This window comes from Ranitomeya variabilis, chromosome 2, assembly GCF_051348905.1.
Source record: "Ranitomeya variabilis isolate aRanVar5 chromosome 2, aRanVar5.hap1, whole genome shotgun sequence".
Taxonomy (NCBI): Eukaryota; Metazoa; Chordata; class Amphibia; order Anura; family Dendrobatidae; genus Ranitomeya; species Ranitomeya variabilis.
The window spans coordinates 1,056,393,961-1,056,419,136 of record NC_135233.1 but is presented as its reverse complement, the minus strand read 5'-3'; the positions used below and the strand labels follow the sequence as shown (position 1 = coordinate 1,056,419,136).

Sequence of the window (25,176 nt, the reverse complement as noted above, 5' to 3'; positions counted from 1 at the left end):
CCGCTGTTTAGAGTATTGCTTGAAGCTCAATTATGTAATACTCCCTCGGCGTTCCGGCCACCGGTTGTGCGCCTCAGTAGGATGTTGCCTGGCTCTCACAGCACGACTCCTACTGGTATTCTCCTAATGCTTCGATCTCGTTTCTCACTCAGCACAATATATCTCTCTTCTAGTCCTTCCTTAGGGCACCGCCGCTTCTCAGTGCAGGCACGGTCCCGTTACTTTCTTTCCTGTAGCCAGGTCTCCATCAGGGTCCCAAACCTGACAGAGACCCTACCGAATCCTCTCCCGCAACACCCTCTGCCACAGGGTGTTGCCTGGTTCATATCCAGTCAGCTTTCTCTCTAACTTCCTGCCTGACCCCCAGTTTTACCAGTATGTGAGGAGTGGCCTAATGAATAGCACCCTTAGCTCCCCCTGGTGGCCCGGCTGTGAGATGTATTGGTGACTGTGATACCTGGTCAGATGAACTCCTTCAGTGCCATCAGACGTACCATGGCTCCCCATAGTGGCGGGGCCACAGTACTGCAACGACCAGGACTCTGGGGCGCTGCACTCCCCCCCGGTTAAATCCAGTACTCCGGGACTGGGAAGAAAAACAACAATACAGTTAGCAAAAAGACATACAATTTTTGTGAGCGCAAATGATAATAAGTATACTTGAACAGGCTTCCCTTTATGGGAGGTGAGGACACTTGAACGTTACAAAACAAGGTTAAACAGTATAAATTACAGGTTACAAATAACTCCTGTTACCCAACCGGGTATTCTACTTAGTGCAATTCTTTAAACAATACTTTAACATCGCCCTTAAGAACGTACACTCGGCATCCATTAAAGGCCTTCTTATAATCACATTATAAGGCTCGTTTAACTTTACATTCTCCTTCTTTAATCTGCAGGACCGCCTGTCCTAACGGCGCCAGACCTACTGCCTCTCCTTTCTTACAGGACCGCTCCTTTCAGCCCGAGCCTTCTGTCTTTTCCTCTGCTATACACAGTATAGAACATAACATACTTTCAATTTTAGGAACACTGAACCATCTGCATATGACTCTTAAGAGGACTCACCACCTAACCCCTACGGGTTCACTTTCTATCCTCTGTAACACATCATTAACTCTTCCTTTTACAATGAACTGGCTTTCTACGAAGGACTCAGGGTTTACCTTCTATCCCTATTTTCTATCAACATTATCAACTATTTTCTTAAAGCTTTAACTTCCATCTTAACTTTCTTGCTACCCACTATGCAGGACACTCTGTCTACCCCCACGGGCCTACTGCACCTTTCTTCTAGTTTTCACACCTTCTCTCAATAAACATTATCAGGATTTCCTTCACAATTAACTTAGTTAAATACATATAACTTTACCTGTAAACACCATCATCATTTTTCACTTTCTTAGGACATTATTGCTTTCTTTTTGGTCTTAAAGCAATACAACTCTCTCAAGTACAACACATGAACATCCCCTTTAAGAGGGGACCAAGGCTCTATGAGGTAGCATATCTTCTCAAGCTACCAGTCTTTACTCAACAAAAGTTCCAGTGTGGTATCTTCACAAAGAGTCCTTTTTGAAGTAAAACCAGTAGGAAACACCCTTAAAAAGGTGTAACTATATACAAGAGTTTGTATCATGCACTGTTCATGATTACGGCAGTTCTGTAAACTTTGTGCAAACTTGAGGAAAAATAAACAAAACAATAGGGATCCCGGGTCAACAAAGGGATCCCTGAAGAATTACCCTGGACGGGTTTAGCAGCAGACAGTAAAAGGTGAACAGTTAAAAGAAACTATGTACATTAATAAAGCATTCATGCTTACTCATTTGACGCAGCCGGTGGTTTCCTCCCGGGCCTCACCAGGCCAACGGGCCGTGCTGCCGATCCAGGAAGTGGCTCTGGTCCCAGCAACGACAGGATCCCTCGCCGTGATGCTCTCCTCACCGAGGATCCTGCACGCCCCCAAGGCACATGATGGGTCTGGGGTCTCTGCTGTTCTGCCGGGTCAGGTTCCTTTGCCTTTTCGGCGGGCGGCTCATCTTCAGATGTTTCAGCGGCGGCCTGGAGCGCAACGCATCGCTGGACGCCCCGCGCCATCCAGCCAGCTTCGCCCGTTGCTCTCCTCCACCTGGTATAGGTTACGGCATCACCGGACTCCAGGTCGCAAGCAAACCTTCCTCCGCAGTGCTCGACCTCCTTCCTTTCCACGTGTACTTGTAGCGGCTCCCCGATCTCCTGTATAACCCCTCTCCCATATCGGGGGTTGAAGGAGACCACTACACCCCAGTGGGACGATGGGACTTCCGCGACGGTGGTCAAATCAACCTGGGCTGCCGGTTGTGGTGGGTTTCGCCATGCAGTCATCAAGCGCCGCAGGTGCTCAGCCTCCGGCAGGATCTTCATGCCCTGCTCCCGCAGCGGACCTTCAGTTGCGGCCGGGTGGCAAGGAACAGGAGACACCGGAGATAGGTGGACTTCAGTGGGCTGACCTAGCCGAGCAAGCACGCAGGCATCAGCCTCCAATCGGCGTGCTATCTGGCGGGCCTCAGCTGCGGCTACACACTCCTCCGACGGTGGCAAGGGGGGTCGGCCCATCGGTAGCTCCGCGAGGGTCAGTCCCCACAACGCTGGCGCATCTGGGGCTGTGTTGGGCGGTGCAGCCTCAGGCTGGATCGGGTCAGTCCCACGCGGTGTTCTCGATGTCGCCATCTTTTCTCCTTCTTCGGTGTCCTCTTCCCACGGTCTCTTTCGTGGGCGGCCCCGTCTCCATGGTCTCCACCCTCCAAACAGGATCAGGAGGCGGACCTCGGCTGCTGACGGACACGTCCTCAGGACACAGAAATACTTAGACTGGGCGACCATTGTCCTTCGCGCTCTCCAGCTTGTCTACGCCTACTCCACGCCCCTCTTCTTCTCCTGCGCCTCTCCTCAGCGCTGCAATGGCGGCGGTTTTGGCGGTTAATGGCACAGCACAGTCCTTTCAATAAAGTACAGTCCAAGCGCAATAATTCACAGTTCCAAGGCACACATGACCTGATTCTTCAGGCTTAAGTAGATCCTGTTCGTGACGCCAAGTTGGAGCGCCCCCACTGCCGCAGGGTCAAGGGGTACCCGGTACCGGGCCTCAGGGTCTCTGGTCTGGAGGTTGTCATGGTGGCTAGACCCGGTCCGTAGCCCTGCCGGTCAGTATGGGACGTCCAGTGCAATGAGTAGTGGTGGTGGTGCAGTTGTGGGGTGCAGGTCGCGGTAAATAACGAGGACACCAGGTTGCAGTCTCTTTACCTCTTTACTGAAGATCTCTGGGTCCTCAGTCCGGAATACAGATCCCCAGGCTGCGCAAGTCCGGCCGGTCCAATGGCACCTCCAGAGTTCACTTTCCAGGTGGAAATCAGTGCCTTCCTTCTTAGCGCTATGTGTTGTAGTCCTTCCCTGCTGTGCTTACGGAAAGTACCTCACAACTGTTGTGTCTGTTTCTTAAGTTCCCTCACAACTCGATTAGTTGATGTTCTGCTAATCTTCCGTCCCTCCCGATTTCTGGTTGGAACGGCACCCGTTTGACGGGTAGGCTCGGAGCTCTTCCGGGACCCTAGAGTCGCCCCTCTCCACAAGTTGCCCCCCAAGACTGCATAGGTGATTTAGGTGAGACAGCCCACCTGAGACTGACTGTCCTGCCGTAGGTTCGAAGTATTGCCTGAAGCTCGATATAGAAATACTTCCTTCGGCGTTCCGGCCACCGGTTGTTTGCGCCTCAGTAGGATGTTGCCTCGGTCTTACAGCACGACCCCTACTGGTATTCTCCTTCTGCTTTGATCTCGTTTCTCACTCAGCACAATCTATCTCGCTTCCAATCCTTCCTTGGGCACCGCCGCTATGCTGAGCAGGCACGGTCCCGTTACGTTCGCTCAAGTTGCCAAGCCTCTGTCAGGATCCCACCCCTGACAGAGACCCTACCGAATCTTCTCCCGCAACACCCTCTGCCACAGGGTGTTGCCTGGTTCCAACCCAGTCAGCTTTCTGCCTAACTTCCTGCCTGACCCCCAGTTTTACCAATGTGTGGAGAGTGGCCTAGTAAATAGAACCCTTAGCTCCCCCTGGAGGCCCGGCGGTGAAATGTATTGGTGTCTGTGATACCTGATCAGATGAACTCCTTCAGTGCCATCAGACGTACCATAGCTCCCCTTAGTGGCGGAGCCACAGTACTGCAACGACCAGGACTCTGGGGCGCTGCACTCCCCCCCGGTTAAATCCAGTACTCCGGGACTGGGAAGAAAACAACAATACAGGTTAGCAAAAAGACATACAATTTGTTGAGTGTAATAACAATAAGCATATTTGAACAAAGCTTCCCTTTATGGGAGGTGAGGACACTTGAACGTTACAAACATGGTTAAACATATAGCAGCATGCTATAAATTACTTTTCTTACCCAACCGGGTATTCTACTTAGTACAAATTCTTGAACATTAATTTAACATTGCCTTTAAAGGACGTACACTCTGAATCCGCTAAAGTCCTTCTTATAATCACATTATAAGGCAATTTAACTTTTACATTCTCCTTCTTTAAATCTGCAGGACCGCCTGTCCTAACGGCGCCAGACCTACTGCCTCTCCTTTCTTACAGGACCGCTCCTTTCAGCCCGAGCCTTCTGTCTTTTCAACTGCTATACACAGTATAGAACATAACATTCTTTCAGTTTAAGAGCACTGAGCCATCTCTATATGGCTCTAAAAAGGACTCAGGGTTCACCTTCTATCCTTATTTTCTATCAAAATTATTAAACATTTTCTTAAAGCATTAACTTCCATCATTACGTCCTTCTAGCAATTATGCAGGACACTATGTCTACCCTTACGGGGCTGCTGCATCTTTCTTCTAGCTTTCCTTCAGAGAACACTATCTGCATTTCTTTACAATTAACTAGTTAGATACATATAACTTTTACATGTAAACATCATTATCATTTTCGCTTGTCATGACATTATTGCTTTCTATCAGTCTTAAAGCAATACCGTTCTTAGGTGTAACATGTGAATGTCCCCCTTAAGAGGGGACCAAGTTTTTTATGAGGTAGCATATCTTCTCAGGCTACCAGTCCGTACTCAGCAAAGGCTCTGGTGCGGTATCTTCGCAAAGAGTCTCTCTTTAAGTAAAACCAGTAGGGAGCACCTTTAAGAAGGTGCAAACTATTTACAAAAAGTTTGTATCATGCACTGTTCATGATCCAGCAGTTCTTTCAGTGATGAATGAACAGGAAACAAAACAAAAAGCAGAAGGGATCCCGGGTAAACAAAGGGATCCCTTTAAGAATAACCCAGGTCGGGTTTAAAGTAGCAAAAAGCAGGGAAACAAACAGTTAACTATGTACAGTTTCAGGTTTCCGAGGTTTAGTTGGACGGCTTCCAGGGCTGCACCAGGCACTTAACCCCTCTTGGCCTGGGCAAAGTGAGGTCCAGGGTTACACCCAGTGCTGGACAAACGCTGTTAATCCGTCTTGCATGTACGGTTAAATCATGCGCAGCGATGGAGGTCTGCGCAGCTTGAGTATGGGCATCTGCTGCAGCAGAGGTAGCGGCTGCTGCAAGGTCAGTCACTGGAACGGGGTCAGTAGCGGTGGCACTAGCAGTCACTGGAGTGGTGTCAATCATCAGGGCAGGGTCGTTCTTCCTACCTGCTTCAGATGCGGTTCCTCCGGTGCCGGTCTGCTCTGCCTCCGCTGGGGTCTGGAATGCTGGTTGCGGGGCCTTGCGCTGCGGCGTTGTCATCTCCGTTTGCAGCATCTCGCTTTCCGGCAGGGCCTTGCTTCCCAGCTTCGGAGCGCCGGAACTTCTTTCTTGCTCCGGACCAGACGAGGCTGCCGACAGACGTCTGGTGAGGCTCCCGATGAAGGTCTTCTTCCACCCGGCCTCAGTGCTCAGCTGCGTCCGCCGGGGTCGGTCGCTGAGCTCGTCCACTCCGGCCTGCAGGAATTCAGTATCAGCGGTGGAGGCCTGGTTATGGTGCACCTCCGGATAGCTGGGGGAGTCCTCTGCTCCGACCCCACGCTCCGGCTTCAGGCGGCTCACCATGGCGTCCTCCATGTCGCTGACTTCTTCTTCCTGGTCCTTTTCCCGCTCTCTTCTTCGTGTGCGGTTTCATTTTCGTTGTCTCTGCCCACCATTAAGGATCAGGAGGCGGATCTCGGCTGCTGACGGACACGTCCTCAAGGGGCCGAGATATTTAGACTGGGCGGCCATTGTCCTTCGCGCTCTTCAGCTTGTTCACGCCCACTTCCACGCCCTTCTTCTTCTCCTGCGCTCTCCTTAGCGCTGTAATGGCGGCGGTTTTGGCGGGAACTTCTGGCGGCAAGTGGCAACACACAGTCTCTCAATAAAGAACAGTCCAAGCACAGTAAATCACAGTTCCAAGGCACACATGACCTGATTCTTCAGGCTTAAGTAGATCCTGTTCATGACGCCAAGTTGCGGCGCCCCCACACTGCCGCAGGGCCGAGGGGTACCCGGTACCGGGCCTCAGAGTCTCTGTTCTGGGGGGTTGCGCGGTCACGGTGGCTAAGCCCGATCCGTGGCCCTGTCGGTCAGTGGGAGGCGGCCGGTGAAAGGGTGGTGATGAAAGATGGTGAGGTGTAATGGTACAGTTGTGGGGTGCAGGGCGCAGTGAATAACGAGGACACCAGGTTGCAGTCTCTTTACCTCTTTACTGAAGGTCTCAGGGTCCTCAGTCCGGAGTCCGGGTAACGAGGCTGCGCAAGTCCGGCCGGTCCAATGGCACCTCCAGAGTTCTCTTAACAGGTGGAAATCTGTGCCTTCCTTCTAGCGCTGTGTGTTGCGGTCCTTCCCTGCTGTGCTTACGGAAAGTCCCCACAACTGTTGTGTCCGTTTCTTAAGTTCCCTCACAACTCGATTAGATGATGTTCTGCTAATTCTCCGTCCCTCCCTGATGTTACGGTTAGGACGGCACCCGTTTGACGGGTAGGCTCGGAGCTCTTCTGGGACCCTAGAGTCGCCCCTCTCCACAAGTTGCCCCCCAAGACTGCACAGGTGATTTAGGTGAGACAGCCCGCCTGAGACTGACTGTCCTGCCGTAGGTTCGAAGTATTGCCTGAAGCTCGATATAGAAATACTTCCTTCGGCGTTCCGGCCACCGGTTGTTTGCACCTCAGTAGGATGTTGCCTTGGTCTTATAGCACGACCCCTACTGGTATTCTCCTTCTGCTTTGATCTCGTTTCTCACTCAGCACAATCTATCTCGCTTCCAATCCCTCCTTGGGCACTGCCGCTATGCTGAGCAGGCACGGTCCCGTTACGTTCGCTCAAGTTGCCAAGCCTCTGTCAGGATCCCACCCCTGACAGAGACCCTACCGAATCTTCTCCCGCAACACCCTCTGCCACAGGGTGTTGCCTGGTTCCAACCCAGTCAGCTTTCTGCCTAACTTCCTGCCTGACCCCCAGTTTTACCAATGTGTGGAGAGTGGCCTAGTAAATAGAACCCTTAGCTCCCCCTGGAGGCCCGGTGGTGAAATGTATTGGTGTCTGTGATACCTGATCAGATGAACTCCTTCAGTGCCATCAGACGTACCATAGCTCCCCTTAGTGGCGGAGCCACAGTACTGCAACGACCAGGACTCTGGGGCGCTGCAGTTAAATCTAACAAGGGCTGCACCGAATGTAAGACGTATCCTCGATCCAGTGACATAACCGGGCAGCCTCACTTATGTTACAGCATATTCTGTTCCCCATATATGTTTCCCAGTTGCTGTAAAATGATTTGGACATTAAGAAGAGCAGTTAAGCACTGACCCTCTGAGGCAATGAGAACTGCCCTGTATGACTTATGTGTTACAGTATCAAGCAAAAAGATTCACCCTCCTTTGCAAACTAATTTTATTACCAAAATTTACAAACTTTTTGCAGATTGCAATAAACCATCCAATGAAGAATAGCTGAATACATCGAATATATCAAGTAGCATCTCCAAAATCAGCACAAAATACTACAATTTACTACTTTAATAAAGCCCCTCTGGCTGTTCCAGTTTTATTTCATTGCTCCACATAACAGAATCCCCAATCTTCTTTGGCTTATTGATTTGACCTTGAATATATTAGAGCTGAATTTCCTTGTGCTTTTGGGTCCGTAGAGGTGATATCTTGGAGTTTGGGCAGAAAGACCTTCAGCGTTCAGTATGTGCCTTACTCTGCAAACTAAAACCTCAGTGCCTGCTGCCACCATATCTCGCTGCAGGTCTATTGCAGCCACTTGAGGCTTATTGACCACCTGCCTCCTCTGAAATCTAGTGGCAGCCGGTGACAGCTTCCTCTTTCTGCCATGCCCAGTGTTTTGAACTTATCTTTGCTTCCAGCTTCATGTCCAGGAACATTTATTGCCTTTGTATCTTTTTGTGTCCTTGTCCTTGTTTTTGAAGGACATTGATCATTTCTCTTAACTTTTTGGGCCAATCTCTTGTCAACCTAAGAATATTAGTGAACTGGAGGCCATTGTCCATGAGGAATTGTAGAGTTTGGAGTGGACATTCTAAGTTTTCATTCAAACATCTGTGATTTTAAACATAAGAATACGAACCATCGATTATCAGTGTCTTGGATCTGAGTTTTACAGTTATATGACAAAGTTTGGCACCCCTATTAATCTTAAGCTTAATGTTTTATAAAAATTGTTTTTTTTTGGCAACAGCTATTTCAGTTTCATATATCTAATAACTGTTGGACACAGTAACAGAAAATGTGCAATCTGCATTCAAACAAAATTTGACAGGTGCATAAGTATGGGCACCCTTATCATTTTCTTGTTTTGAATACTCCTACCTACTTTTTACTGACTTACTAAAGCACTTTTTTTGGTTTTGTAACCTCATTGAGCTTTGAACTTCATAGCTAGGTGTATGCAATCATTAGAAAAGCTACTTAAAGTGGCCACTTGCAAGTTTTTCTCCTGTTTGAATCTCCTCTGAAGAGTGGCATCATCGGCTCCTCAAAACAACTGTCAAATGATCTGAAAACAAAGATTATTCAACATAGTTGTTCAGGGGAAGGATACAAAAAGATGTCTCAGAGATTTAACCTGTCAATTTCCACTGTGAGGAACATAGTAAGGATATGGAAGAACACAGGTACAGTTCTTGTTAAGGCCAGAAGTGGCAGGCCAAGAAAAACATCAGAAAGGCAGAGAAGAAGAATGGTGAGATCAGTCAAGGACAATCCTCAGACCACCTCCAGAGAGCTGCAGCATCAACTTGCTGCCGATGGAGTCACTGTGCATCGGTCAACTATACAACGCACTTTGCACAAGGAGAAGCTGTATGGGAGAGTGATGCGAAAGAAGCCGTTTCTGCAAGCACGCCACAAACAGAGTCGGCTGAGGTATGCAAAAGCACATTTGGAGAAGCCAATTTCTTTTTGGAAGAAGGTCCTGTGGACTGATGAAACCAAGATTGAGTTGTTTGGTCATACAAAAAGGCGTTATGCTTGGCGGCCAAAAAACACAGCATTCCAAAAAAACACTTGCTACCCACAGTAAAATTTGGTGGAGGTTCCATCATGCTTTAGGGCTGTGTGGCCAATGTCGACTCCGGGAATCTTGTTAAAGTTGAGGGACGCATGGATTCCTCTCAGTATCAGCAGATTCTTGACAATAATGTTCATGAATCAGTGACAAAGTTGAAGTTACGCAGGGGATGGATCTTTCAGCAAGACAATAATCCAAAACACCGCTCCAAATCTACTCAGTCATTCATGCAGAGGAACAATTACACTGTTCTGGAATGGCCATCCCAGTCCCCAGACCTGAATATCATTGAACATCTGTGGGATCATTTGAAGAGGGCTGTCCATGCTCGGCGACCATCAAACTTAACTGAACTGGAATTGTTTTGTAAAGAGGAATGGTCAAAAATACCTTCATCCAGGATCCAGGAACTCATTAAAAGCTACAGGAAGTGACTAGAGGCTGTTATTTTTGCAAAAGGAGGATCTACTAAATATTAATGTCACTTTTCTGGTAAGGTGCCCATACTTATGCACCTGTCAAATTTTGTTTGAATGCAGATTGCACATTTTCTGTTAGTACAATTTCAAGGCAGAAACATTACTGTGTCCAACAGTTATTAGATATATGAAACTGAAATAGCTGTTGCTAAAAAAACTATTTTTATAAAACATTAAACTTAAGTTTAATAGGGGTGCCCAAACTTTTTCATATAACTGTATCAGTGTCTGGTCAGAGTGTCCGTTTTTACCATCAGTGATACATAAATTATAAAGATTCTCCTTTTCATTAGACTGCTAATCACGGACAGTGTATGGATTATACACTGATGGCCTCTGTGTGCTGTCTATGATATTCATGGACCCATAGACTTGTATGGCTAATTTTCATCCATGATAAGGATCAAAAGTGGACATGTCCACGTGATTTTTTGCAGACCACTCAAACCACACAAAAAAACACAGACATGTGAACACCTCCATAGAATATAATGGATGCATGTTCTATCCGAGAAAACCATAAATAGAACACGTACGTGAAAAACAGAGGCCTAAAGTCCACTAGAGCAAAGGATTCTGAACGCCAGCCCCATCTATATAGAACATGTGACTCTTTTAAATGGATTGTTATCATAATAGACAGATCATCAATAAGAACTAGATGGGTATTTCCTGAAGGAACTACAGATAGTGCTTTGGAATGGTGCCCGGGCTGCCCCTGCAAGACTTTCACACTTGGGTGCCCCTCAGGTGGTCCGATTTGGTGGGTTGGGTCAATCTGGGTCTGATTTTGTGGGCGGGGTAAATCTAGGTCCGATTCGGTGGGCGGGGTCACTTTTGGTCCGATTCTGTGGGCGCGGTCACTCTGGGTCCGATTCGGTGGGCGGGGTCACTTGGTCCGATTCGGTGGGTGGGGTGAATCTGGGTCTTTAGCCTTATTAGGGGCTGTTTGTGTATAGGGTTGTCACGTACTCCCTTTTTTAAATGGTTTTAAATGTTTGTGCTTTGCCTCATGTTTGTTTATTCTAAAATAAAGCTGTGTTCAATTTTGCTACATTCATGTGTGTGGTGATCCCCGTTTTTAAGACCTACTCTGCTTCACTGCACTTTAGTATTGATCCTTCCATAGGTCTTGGTGTGAATCCCACTGACCGTGGTGCCCCAAATATCTATATAAGTAAATCAGAATACTTTATAACACCAGCATGAAAAATAATTTTAACATCCGAAATGTTGGCCTTCTGAAATGTATGTTCAGTAAATGCACTCAATACTTGCTCAGGGATACTTTTGCATCAATTACTGCATCATTGCGGCGTGACATGGAGGGGATCAGCCTGTGGCACTGCTGAGGGGTTATGGAAGCCCAGGTTGCTTTGATAGCAGCCTTCAGCTCGTCTGCATTGTTGGGTCTGGTGTCTCTCATCTTCCTCTTGACAGGAAGGTCAGACGAGTTTGCTGCCAATCACACACAGTGATAGTGTTGTTTGTAAACCAGGTATTGGCACTTTTAGCAGTGTGGACAGGTGCCAGGTCCTGCTGGAGAATGACATTTCCATCTCCAAAAAGCTTGTCAGCAGAGGGAAGCATGAAGTGCTCTAAGATTTTCTGGTAGTCGGCTGCGCTGACTTTGGTCTTGATAAAGCACAGTGGACCTACACCAGCAGATGACATGGCTCCCCAAACCATCACTGAGTGTGGAAACTTCACACTAGACGTCCAGCAGCTTGGATTGTGGCCTCTCCACTTCCTCCAGACTCTGGGACCTTGATTTCCAAATGAAAAACAAAATTTACTTTAATCTGAAAACAACACCTTGGACCACTGACAACAGTCCAGTTCTATTTCTCCTTGGCCCTGGTAATACGTTTCTGGCGTTGTCTATTGTTCGAGTGGCTGACACAAGGAATGTGACACTTGTAGCCCATGGCCTGGATACGTCTGTGAGTGGTGGCTCTTGAAGCAATGGCTCCAGCAGCAATCCACTCCTGAATCACTCCCAAATCTTTGAATGGCCTTTTCTTAACAATCCTTGCAAGGCTGCGGTTATCCCGGTTGCTTGTGCGCCTTTTTCTACCACAGTTTGTCATTCCACTCCACTTTCCATTAATATGCTTGGATACAGCACTCTGTGAACAGCCGGCTTCATTAGCAATGATCTTTTGTGGCTTACCCTCCTTGTGGAGTGTGTCAGTGACTGCCTTCTGGACATCTGTCAGGTCAGCAGTCTTCCCCATGATTGTGGAGCCTACTGAAACAGACTAAGGGACCTTTATAAACGCTTAGGAAACCTTTGTAGGTGTTTTTGTTAATTCTAATTTACCGTACTGAGATAATGACTTTTGGGTTTTCATTGGCGGTAAGCAATAATCATCAACATTAACAGAAGTAAACACGTGAAATAGATCACTCTGTTGGAAATGACTCTATATAATATATGAGTTTCACTTTTTGTATTGACGAACTGAAATAAATTAACTATTTGATGATATTCTAATTTTGCGATTAGCACTTATAAGTGTTAGGGGCTTTATTTTCACTCTCTATAATGTGTCCTGCTGTCACTCTGTGTATTGTCTGTTATACTCCCTGCTCTCTTGGATAGCAGCTACCTTGTCACTATTTCTCATATCATGTAGTCATTATTATTATTTGTACTTCTGGTTTAAAATAAAAAGCGTTTTTATAATCATACTCATAGGGGTTTCCTTGCTCCTTCTGTGTGCTATGCTGAACATGATGTAAAGTATCGATATACCATAAATGTCAGTAATAATTAGGAAAGATATTAATCGGTTTTAAATGTTTATTTATTTAGATTAATTAAAAATAGCATGGAAGGATGAAGACATGTTCCTGGAGGAGCCTTCAACTTTTGCAGGTGTTGTTGCTGGTCAGGAGGCCACAGGTAGATGGTACATGTCCTTCCACACAGGTACAGCATTGATGGTGGACGTGCTGTAGTGTCTTCAGGGCGCTAGATGTGGGGGGATTTCTGTCGTAGAGAGGTTATAGCTGCCATGCTGACAAGGTGCAAAAATGCAGCTTTCTCTGACAGCACGAGCAGCCCTGGATAATCCACGTCGGCAGGATGATATCATCCGGCGGAAGATAGAACCTATGAGAAAAGATGTAAAAGTAATGTAAAGAATGGGGCTCCATATCAGAGGGTACTACTGTGGTGTCACTGAGACAGAATGGTAGAGGAATCTTCTTCATAAAGAGGTGCAGGATCATTATCAGTCATCACACGTGTGACAATCATTGACGTCAGTCATCATACATGTGACAATCCCACCACTGACATCAGTCATCACACATGTGACAATCCCACCACTGACGTCAGTCATCATACATGTGACAATCCTACCACTGACGTCAGTCATCACACATGTGACAATCCCACCACTGACGTCAGTCATCATACATGTGACAATCCCACCACTGACGTCAGTCATCATACATGTGACAATCCTACCACTGACATCAGTCATCATACATGTGACAATCCCACCACTGATGTCAGTCATCATACATGTGACAATCCTACCACTGACGTCAGTCATCATACATGTGACAGTCCCACCACTGACATCAGTCATCATACATGTGACAGTCCCACCACTGACATCAGTCATCACACATGTGACAATCCCACCACTGACATCAGTCATCACACATGTGACAATCCCACCACTGACGTCAGTCATCATACATGTGACAATCCCACCACTGACGTCAGTCATCATACATGTGACAATCATTGACGTCAGTCATCATACATGTGACAATCCCACCACTGACGTCAGTCATCACACATGTGACAATCCCACCACTGACGTCAGTCATCATACATGTGACAATCCTACCACTGACGTCAGTCATCATACATGTGACAATCATTGACGTCAGTCATCACACATGTGACAATCCCACCACTGACATCAGTCATCATACATGTGACAATCCCACCACTGACGTCAGTCATCATACATGTGACAATCCTACCACTGACGTCAGTCATCATACATGTGACAGTCCCACCACTGACATCAGTCATCACACATGTGACAATCCCACCACTGACATCAGTCATCATACATGTGACAATCCCACCACTGACGTCAGTTATCATACATGTGACAATCCCACCACTGACGTCAGTCATCATACATGTGACAATCCCATCACTGACAGATAACATCTGCTCCACATGAATTCTTCCCACTGATATCATACAACATGGGCCTTATTGCCACACTTACCTCGTCTTCTTTCCCCTTCTTCTACTTTGTCTGTTTTTTGTTGTTTTCTCAGTTTTAAAAATGATTTTCTATTTCTCTGAACTGGAGATTCTAATGAAAAGGCAGAAAAAATATTGATTATGAAGTCATAGAAGATTAGCTTTGTATCTTTATAGCGTTATGCAAACTGATTAATATGCAGCTTTTCTGTGTGCCGCCATGTGGTGTCTCCCAAAGGAACCATGTCCCCTTATTATCATTATCATTAGCAAGCCTCAGTGTTATTATATAATAAGTAGGATAAAACTAAAATGTAACTTTAGAGTGGACTCATCACCAGATCAAAGGTGTCTCAGATTCACTCTTACTTTTTGTCAGCGCTTCCCTGAGTATTCTGATATTTTTCTTGTTAAAATCCGCCACACGGGTGTAGAGATATGGGCCTTTTTATTTAGTGCTAACTTTTATGGTCTTTACAATGGGGGCGTGGCTCACAGCTTAATATTGCAGAGCAACCTGAAGACACGCCCCAGAGGATCCTGAGAGCACCGCCCTCTAGGTAAAGACCATAAAAAAGTCCATAACTCAAAACCAGAATACTCAGAGGAGCAACAGGAATAAAATAAGTATTGGAGCCTTCATGTGCTGATTCTCCTTATAATTTTGGATAATAGGCTATGATTGGACGGCCTATAAATCTGTACATACCTGACAATGAGGGCGAGGAGGACTCGCTGGTTTTAGCACTGAAACACTGATTGTCTCCATTAGTATTGGAAGAAGACAATTCTTTCTGCCTGTTTGGTAGAAGAAAGACAAGTAAATTACAAGTATAAACAATAAAAAAAATGGAAGAACAACTGTCTGAAAACCAATTGGGACAACATGGAGGGGATACCCTGCTCACACCGCCTTCTACCAGCAAGAATGGAGTCTAACTAGCAATATTGGCCTGTAATGAGCTGGAAATGAATCGCTGGTCATAATGATCAGCTGTTACTGCAGAGTTACCAAAAGTCAGACCCACAAACATCAGCAATCACGGGGTGGTGGATGCTGGATTTAGATTTTTGTCTTGTATTTGGTTCTGAACATATATCAGAACTAAATCTCATAATAAAAATATTCTACTCACATGTCTGAGTGTTTCTTGCTGTTCTCTGGGGAAAGCCCTGGAGCTGACATTGGCTCTTTATTGTCTCCAATAGTTTTGGAAGGAGAAGATTCCTTCTGCCTTTTGGTAGAAGAAAGACAAGTAAATTGCAAATAAAATCAATACAAAAGGGAAGAACACCTGTCTGTAAGGTGAATTAGAACAACATGGAGGAGATACCCTTCTCAGGACCCCAACTAGTAATATTGGCCTGTAATGAGCTGAAATCGAATGGCTGGTTGAAATGATCAGCTCTTATTGCAGAGTTTACACAAGCTAGACCTATAGAGGTCAGCAATGAAGTTGTGGTGGATTCTGAATTTAGATTTGTTACTCGTGTCTTGTATTTGACTGTGTACATATGTCAGAACTAAATCTCATATTAATAATCTACTCACATGTCTGAGTGTTTCTTGCTGTTCTCTGAGGAAAGCCCTTGAGCTGACATAGGCTCTTCATTGTCTCCAATAGTTTTGGAAGGGGAAGATTCCTTCTGCCTTTTTGATAGAAGAAAGACAAGTAAATTACAAATAAAATCAATACAAAAGGGAAGAACACCTGTCTGTAAGGCCAATTTGGACAACATGGAGGAGATACCCTTCTCAGGACCCCAACTAGTAATATTGGCCTGTAAATATTGTGAGCTGACGAAATGACCAGCTCTTATTGCAGAGTTTTCACAAGCCAGATATTTGTGTTACTTGTGTCTTGTATTTAGTTGTGTACATATATCAGAACTAAATCTCACAATAATAATCTACTCACATGTCTGAGTGGTTTTCATGGTTCTCTTTGGAACACTGTGGAGGTGAAGAAGGCTCTACATTGGTCATGATCCCGGTATTGGTGATATGTAGCTAAAACACACAGAGAAATATAAAATTGATATATTTTTTAGCTTTTCTCTGATTATATTTATTTGTTAGATATTTTATTGGCTACATACTTACTTTAGAAAACCTTTGATAAGATGATACAAAGTTTTTCATTTCTGGCCAGTCATTGTCCTCAGTTGTGTCCCCCTCATCTGAATTCATATGTTTTTGTCTGCTACGACCAACTACAAAGTACAAGTGTTATCAGAAACTATTAGCATAAGACCTAGTCAGACTGTCATCATGTTATCACTAATATTGATGTGAACTGACGTTCACATAAAATAAAAGACAGGACACACAGCAGTTTTTTGTAGATGACGTCTCATTTTACTTACTGATAAAGTAGCATGTGTCCTCATCTGACTTTAGATCAGGCACAAACATGGGTTTCTGACTTAGAAGTTTGTTGAAGTCCAAAACACGTAGAAATGGATGAACTTTGATCTCATTTGCTCCTTCTGGAAAAGCAAGACAAGAAAGAAATTGATACAGTCACTGTCAGAGAAACTGCTCCGTATCTGTACAGTTTATGTTAGCATGAACTGAAGAGGTAACAGAGCCAACATGAAGGAAATGTACTGAAAGTCATAGCATGAAGAATGGAGATTGGACATGTAGGTAGAATACAGAACCTCAGTGCTGAACCTCATGGACACGACCATTTGTCTGGTTACAGAAGTGTAATAAGTCATAATACTATTATAATATTACCTGTCCCAAGTCTATATGCTGGATTCTTCCGAAGTAGCTCAGTGATCAGGCGACGAGCATAGGGTGGAGCAGAGTAGTAATGATGTTTCCAAATTATGTCATCTGTTATATAAAAAGCAAAGATTACAGGAAATAAAATTTCTTCATTTATTTTCATTTAAAAAATTCCTTATTAAAGCTAGAAACTAAACCACAGAACCAATGAAGCCAAATAACACTCAGATTATTTTACTTACCCTCAAGGACACTGCGTACTATCTCTCTTTTGGAAGCCCCTCGAAATGGTGTAATTGCAAAGAAAAAATTATACAGGATGATCCCTACTCACCACCAGTCAACAGGCCTTCCATAGCCTTTCCCTAGGATAACTTCTGGGGCCATGTATTTAGGGGTGCCAAAAGCCTGGAAACCAACAGAAGAATGAGATGATGATCAATAAACATTATTGCGACAAATAACATGAATGTTAACGTTTTATAGAGAAATTATCAGAGAAAGAGATGAGATCTGTAAAGTACAAGATCTTGTCAGTAAAGCCGACCTCGCCATCAAGGAACTCGTGGGTGATGTCCTTAGTTGGGGCCTTGTAGATGTCTGATGTCGGTCTCATGAGGCCGAGTTTTGAAAGCCCAAAATCGGTGACCTTAATATGTCCTGTTGATGTTATCAGGATACTGTGAAAGAAAAGATGGTGTCAGCCCCAAGTAATAACCCATAGACTGTATAACAAACTCTTCCCCTTTATTTTACTACAGGGGGCACTTACTTGTCAGGCTTCAGGTCTCTGTGCACCACACCAAAGCTGTGCAGATATTCCACAGCAAGAATGGTTTCAGCAATGTACAGTCGTGCCAAGGGGAGGGGTAAAGGACCCCAGTGATTTATAAGACTGCCACAGTCTCCTCCTGTGGGAGAAAGCAAATATGACAGGTTAGGGTTTGTTACAGTGTAAATTACACATGATGAGGGTGAATGGGAGATAAGCGGAGACATTGGGACAGGATGGCCTACATAGAGATATACTGTGTGATGTAGAGCGTATACTGTATACTACACAGTGACCCTATACAAAGAGACCGCGCCGGGTCTCATCTACAAGCCTCTCATTTACTTCTCTGTGAAGTTCTCATCTATAAAAACTGTTTGAGACAGATCTTCCTTTTCTCCATAGTGGAAGCTGCTGCCGTGCTCAGTGATGACATACAGGGAGACTTCCAGAGAGATCAATGGTTTTTCAGGCTTCTTAGTAACAAATAACGCGTAGTAAATGCAGAGTGGACATGTAGCCGTCCATGTGGGCACATTATGGGCATATATAGATGCTAGGATTCAGCAGACGTGGGCTGGATATAGATACTATGGAAGTTTCCTACCTGGTACATACTCCATGACCATACACAGATGAAGTTTGGTAGGAAAGGAGCAGAACATGGAGGCCACAAAGGGACAATCCGCGAATGTTGAGATGTCCCTCTCCAGAAAGACCAATTCAAGCATCTTTATATTTTTCAGGTTCTCCTTGTCAATTTTCTTCACAGCACATATCTGGTCTGTGTCTTTATGGCGAACTAAGTGGACGGCCCTGGAAAGGAAGAAAATCCATGATTTATTATGAATTCTTACTAGCTGTCTGTAGACCTCATTAAGTGATCTCCTGTACTAATGATTAATACTAGATGTTCAGCCATCACTAGAAATCCAGAAATACATAAAATAATACTCCATAAATGATCACTTATGGGGGTCCTCATCCACACAGCATCCTAACTGACCTGGATAGTGACAGACAGATGTGGACAGTGATGTGGACTCATCATTTCTCTATGGGAACATTGCACGGGCAGGACGCAGAGACAGAGGCATTGTTATAAGGAGCCCTGAGAAATAAATATTATACCAAAGTAAAGCTCACCCAAAGGCTCCACTGCTGATCAGTTTGATGGGTTTATAGTCGCTCTTACAAGGATTTCTCTCCGGGTTCAATGATCCGATCAAGTCCTAAAAAGGAATAAAAAATTACTTTAGGACATAGAAACTGCAGGAAGATATAAGCACCACTGGTCACCCCAAAGGGGTAACTAACATGAAGAGATCCAAACTAACGTTAAATTAAGGCTTTTATTGGAAAACTTTCATAAAATGCATAGAATGCCCGAGCACCCTAACATAAGGTGGAGGCTAAGTGCAATACATCATAAGATTATATCAATTGCAAGGTAGTGGTATCACAATAACAAATTCCTTTCAGTACATCTTAGCTGCCCAAGCATGCTCCTAATACACAAACTGTGTCAATGTACATAATCAGATACTATAATAATATCTACCTGCAAAGATAGCACAGCGGTCCACCTCACCCCAACGCACGTTTCGCACTAGGCTTCTTCCGGGGGCGCCTTGCAATTGATATAATCTTATGATGTATTGCACTTAGCCTCCACCTTATGTTAGGGTGCTTGGGCATTCTATGCATTTTATGAAAGTTTTCCAATAAAAGCCTTAATTTAATGTTAGTTTGGATCTCTTCATGTTAGTTACCCCTTTGGGGTGACCAGTGGTTCTTACATTGTATTTGGAAGTGCCAGCTTTATCTGTTTTGGACGTTGGTAATCAAGGAAGATATAAGCTCAAGATGCAGGAATGTCTCCTTCTATATCACGTCCCCGCTGATTACACTGCAGCAGAAGTAGGGACGTGATACAAGCCGGACCCTCCACAGACCCTATTATAGGAGATACCCCCTATACACATGAATCATTACTGCCGGGGGGGGATAAGCAGGGCCGGCGTCAGCACCCGGGCAAGTGCCGGGGCCCTGAACAGGCAGGGGGCCCAATCGCCGTCAGGACACTGGTGCGCTAGTGCCGGCCCCCGCGAGTGGACCCCCGCCTGCTTCAGGCCACGGCACTAAGTTGCGATACTTACCTCCCCCATTTCCAGTGCTGCAGCGTCTTCCATCCTCTGACTGTGACGTTCAGGTCAGAGGGCGCGATGACATCACCAGTGCGCGCCCTCTGCCTGAGCAGTCGCAGTACAGAGAGCAGGAAGACATCGATGGTGAGGAGTCCAGAGCAGAGCAGCGTCAAGCAACGAGAGGTGAGTATTTCATTATTTTTTATTTTTTTTTATATTTGGAGTAATATATGGGGACCATCAGAAGGGGCTCATATATGGAGCATTATATGGGGCTAATTCTATATGGAGTATCTTATGGGGCCAATAATATAGGGAGCATATTATGAAGCCAATTCTATAGGGAGCATTATATGGGGCCAATTTAATATGGAGCAGTATGTGGGGCCAATATATGAAGCATCTTATAGGACTAATTATATATGGAGCATTTTATATGGCCAATTATATATGGAGCATTATATGGAGCCCATTATACATGGAGCATCTTATGGGGACAATTATTTTTGGAGCATTATATGGGACCCATTCTGTAAGGAGTATTATATGGGGCCCATTCTGTATTGAGCAATATATGGGACTCAGTATACTGTATGGGGTCGATCATATACTGTATGGAGCATTATATGAGGCCCATTATATATGGAGCAATAGATGGGGCCCATCATATACTGTATGGAGAATTATATGTGGCTCACTATACTGTATGGAGCATTATATGGGGTCAATTCCGTATGGAGCAACATATGCGGCTCATTCTGTATGGAGCACTCTGTGGTGCCCATTATACTGTATGGAGCATTCTATGAGGCTCATTATTCTGTATGGAGCATAATATTGGGCTCATTATTCTGTTTGGAGCAATATATGGGGCTCATTATTCTGTATAGAGGACTATGTGGTGACAATTATACTGTATGGAGCACTATATGGGGCCATTATACTGTATGGGGCAATATATGGGGCTCATTATTCTGTTTGGAGCAATATATGGGGCTCATTATTCTGTATAGAGGATTATACTGTCTGGTTTCTGAGCTAATGTAGAATGTACAATAGATATCACTCATGTAATGTAAGAAGTACAGTATGTGAAATCTTTGGCATTGTACTATTCCTATATTTCTCTGCTGTATCCGTGCATTCTGAATTGTGGTATGTGTTAAAGGGGCCCACTGGGACTCTTTCGCCAGGGCCCATGAAAACCTGGAGCCGGCACTGGGGATAAGGGGCATCACACAGGGAAGGCAGGAATAATAATGTCATCATCACACATAATAGGTCCGATCTACATGGCGAACATAGATATCCCATTATCATATGAGGTATAATATGGGACGTGAAATTCACACCCCGTCCTCTGATGATACAGACGTCCCTCTGATACTTACACTGGCAGATTCGTGGCTGATCTCTGGTGTCTCACATATTCCACTATCAGCATTTGCCAGCAGAGTTATTTCTAAAGTAATGATAAAATAATGAAGAGACGTCATCATGTATTAGTCTATATCAGAACTTAATAACCAAAAGAAAAGAAAGCAAAAAAACAAATATAAAAATGTAACAAGTTTTATTTGATTAGTTAGAATAATTCATAATAAAAGTATAAAAACAGAATGTAAGACGTAGAGAACGCTTCCCCACCTTTTCATACCAAGAACGGGTCATCAAAATCACATCAAAACATATTCATAATCGTATTTATACAAGTTTGTGTCTTTCTAGAATTTAGAAGACACAGGAACAATCTATAGGCCTCAAAATAAACGAGACAAATAAGAGAAATGTGTTCTGTCTGGGAGGAAGGAGAGCAAGACTCCGACACGTGTTTCGCATAGGCTTCTTCCAAGGAGTATTGAAGAAGTTTTGTGTAGGCTTCTTCCAGGGGATATTGAAGAAGGTCCACTTTGTCGTCATTAAGTGGATGTGGAAGACTCCTACAGGAAATGCGAGTCTTGATCCTCACACTTCCAGACAATGCTGGTTTCTCTTATTTATTTGTGTATTTTGAGGCACACAGATTGATATTGCTCAGGATCTAATTGAATCCCGAACGATGACATGATTGGGGACCTATGAGCCTCTTTGTACATTTGGGAGCTGAGAAGACCACAGAGGAGAGAAGCAGAATTACGTGAGCCCCCTCGTAGTCTATGAGGGGTTCAGGAGCCGTCACCGGCCTCATACAGAGGATGAAGAATAAATCCACATATTCTCTGCTCTTCTCTATAACTTAATATTTGTATGTAAAATATGATCGGCTTACCTTCTGTCAGATCAGAGTTTAGCCCCGACTCACTGGTATCGGGGTCAGCAATATTTAGGTGTTGCCCCTCTTTGGAGTCACCGTCTGATGTTTCCTGATGGATGAAATATATACAATTAATATAATATTTCTCAAACACTAAATTACCGTATAAATAAAGCAGGAAGGACTAAACCTGGATTTATTTGATAATTTCAGTATAGGACGGACTATTCACGGCCGCTCCCCCCAGTAAATCCACATTAATATAACGGATTTGTATCTACAACTGTTCTCTAATAACTTCTATCAGAACTGCAGCATTTACCAGGAGGAAGATTGTGATGATCGAGCGAGAAAGAGGAAGAAATACAAACTCTGCACCGCTGAGTACAGGCTGTCATCACAGAGGATGGAGCCGCAGAGACAGGCTGCCATAAAGTATCCTGTGTCTGACCGGTGCGGACAGGGAGGCCTCTACCATCATAAATCTGAGCTCCTGCTATATGACTGGTGATCTGGAGAAGATCAGACAACAAGGACATGAGATGTAGAAGGTGATGGATCCTTACCAGGCGCTCCAGTGAGTGGGCCAGATACTCCAGTACAAGCAGGACATTTTGGGCCAGTTGTTTAAAAAAGGCCAATTTTCCACTTTGGGATTTTTCTTCAGCCTATAGAGATGGGAAAAAACAAGAAATGAAAATCATGAGAAAAAGTTCAGAATGGAGGAGGCCATTTATGTCACCATGTTTCTCTACAAGTGCTACATGACAGCTGCCGAGGGAACCGGTCGCCTGTAAACCTTTACATCTCCACGTCCTCCCGCCATACTCAACGTATGGAAATAAGACACATGGCTGGAATTTTTTCCCCCTTGTTTCAATACAATGTATGGTAAATAGGATGGAGCCATTGAAAGCTGCAATTCAGCCCGCAATAAACAAGTCCTTGTCAATGGAGAGATAATAAAGTTATGGCTATTGAAAGAAAGTGAGCGAAATAATTCTGTGGTCCATAAAGGATTAACCCATCCAATTCCCCCTCCCCCAGCGTCCACAACCTTCCCAACTCTAATTCGATGAACCCTTTAGACCCCCCTATGCCTTGTCCTGTAGCCTGTGCGCCCTATTTACGCTCCTCGGATATTCTGTCTGAGTATTTGGTGCAGGATAAACTTATATTCCATTATTATTATGAAATGAATTGTGCAGATTGTCTGCTACTTGCCTGTTGTACTAATGTCCAGATGTTTTGTTGTAAATGCTCAAGATATTCTTGGCTTATTCGACCTTGTTGGTATTTGGTCAGGCAGTCTCTCACTAGCTTCATAACCAGCCGGTAAGTGAAGCTGAGGACGCCATCGGGCAGTGGTAGCACAATGTCAGGGGCATAGGTGGTAAGGATGCCCTGGAGTAGTGCTAACACCTGAAGTCTGTCTGGAGGAATCCCAGACATTTCAAGCAAATCAAAGCGCAGTTAGTAAATGACTAGCAAAGTAGCTTATCACACCAACAGCAATGACACCGGAATGTCAAAGTGACAACAGCAGTGAAAATAGCGGGATAAGAAGTGGTGGTTAATTGTGATGTCATAACGGAATCTCGTGTTCTTTTCTTAAAGCGGCATCTTCCCATCTTACCTTATAAGGAAGTTGTTTGCAACCCTTAAGGGGGCAACAATCTAAGCGGAGCATCAGTACCAGAAGCGGGCATGGAGGAAAGCGCTATGGGGGCTCTACTCTTCTGATCAGTGAGGGGATTTTTATATTGGAAGATAAATTATTTTATATCTGTTATACACAGTAAAAATTATAGCATTTTGTATCAATAAGAAAGTCAGATTCCGGTGATAAAAGAAGTATCTTTACTGTGGTAACACCTTCATCCAGCCCTGGCATATAAAGCACACAGGCCCATGTTTCTCTCCCTCACCCACTTCCACTCTATTACAAATATGACCCTGCAGACCATTGGAGAAAATCAAAAGGTACTACTAACAAGAATATCAATATATGAGGGTGGCCATAAAGGTCTCTTTAAAATATTAATAATGCCCCCTTGGGCCTCCTTATAATATTAATAGTGCCCCTTGGGGTTTCCTTATCTCCTTATATTAACCCCTGGACGACCACCGATACGCCTCTTAACGGCTGTGGCTAAGGGGGCCTTATTTCTCAGCACTGCTTTTTAACGGTCTGCAGAAATAAGGGTATAGCGCCGCCAGACGGCTGCAATTCCTGCGGGTGTCATCTGTATATGGCATCTGACACCCTGCAGTATTGGACCCTATGATAATAATAATTTTTATTTTTATATAGCGCTAACATATTTCGAAGCGCTATACAGTTTTGCACACATTATCATCGTTGTCCCCGATGGGGCTCACAATCTAAATTGCCTACCACTATGGCTTTGGAATGTGGGAGGGAACTTGAATACCCAGAGGAAACCCACGCAAACACGGGGAGAACATGCAAACTTCTTACAAATGTTGTCCTTGGTGGGATTTGAACTCAGGACTCCAGCACTGCAAGGCTTCAGTGCTAACCACTGAGCCACCGTGCTGCCCACCCCCAGTTTTGCAACCGATTGGGGCCCATTAACCCCTTAATTACCACTCTCAATCGTGACAGCGGTATTTAAGTTGTTGCAATCAGGTCTCCAGACCCCCCTAGTAACCATCGGACCTCTGCGATCAGAATCGCGGGTCCCGAAGGTTAACATGGAACCCCAAGGTCATGTGATGACCCCAAGGTAAGGTGGCCTGTGAGATCCAGCCATAATGACTCACTGACTGCTCTCTTGCATTCAGGTATGGACTGGGGCTGAAATTCAGTCTTGGCATTTGAAATCACACAGACCCATGTTGTCCCCGTCCCCATGAACCAGACGGGATATATTACTAATATTACCCTGGATGGAGGAAAGGAAGATTTACTACAAGACCAATATTTCTAATGATACCCGTGGCTGCTGGGGTAAGTGATGGAGTCAGCGACTTTGTGCTCCATCACAACT

At 44.8% G+C, this 25,176-nt stretch overlaps 1 protein-coding gene across 3 annotated transcripts; it reads right to left on the bottom strand.

Annotated features, from left to right (window-relative positions):
- Positions 1 to 12,801: 12,801 nt before the first annotated feature.
- Positions 12,802 to 23,673, bottom strand: LOC143810183 (microtubule-associated serine/threonine-protein kinase 3-like). Of its 3 annotated transcripts, none has more exons than XM_077293062.1 (11): positions 17,537 to 17,668; positions 17,324 to 17,397; positions 16,996 to 17,097; positions 16,620 to 16,742; positions 16,357 to 16,466; positions 16,172 to 16,263; positions 15,805 to 15,903; positions 15,389 to 15,487; positions 14,962 to 15,050; positions 14,275 to 14,364; positions 12,802 to 13,127 (listed from the first exon to the last, which is right to left on the bottom strand). In XM_077293062.1, the coding sequence occupies exons 2-11, from the start codon at positions 17,343 to 17,345 to the stop codon at positions 12,979 to 12,981; spliced, it is 975 nt and encodes a 324-aa protein (XP_077149177.1). In that variant the 5' UTR covers positions 17,346 to 17,397; positions 17,537 to 17,668; the 3' UTR covers positions 12,802 to 12,978. The 3 variants fall into 3 exon arrangements, 2 of the variants coding, with proteins under 2 accessions (XP_077149177.1, XP_077149176.1); XR_013222690.1 differs by lacking the exons at positions 12,802 to 13,127; positions 14,275 to 14,364; positions 14,962 to 15,050; ... (2 more) ...; positions 16,172 to 16,263; positions 16,357 to 16,466 and adding exons at positions 17,762 to 17,900; positions 18,369 to 18,577; positions 18,908 to 18,993; ... (2 more) ...; positions 22,729 to 22,830; positions 23,387 to 23,673 and having other exon boundaries at positions 16,711 to 16,742; positions 17,232 to 17,397; positions 17,537 to 17,669; XM_077293061.1 differs by lacking the exons at positions 12,802 to 13,127; positions 14,275 to 14,364; positions 14,962 to 15,050; ... (3 more) ...; positions 16,357 to 16,466; positions 16,620 to 16,742 and adding exons at positions 17,762 to 17,900; positions 18,369 to 18,577; positions 18,908 to 18,993; ... (2 more) ...; positions 22,729 to 22,830; positions 23,387 to 23,673 and having other exon boundaries at positions 17,537 to 17,669.
- Between the last annotated feature and the right edge of the window lie 1,503 nt (positions 23,674 to 25,176).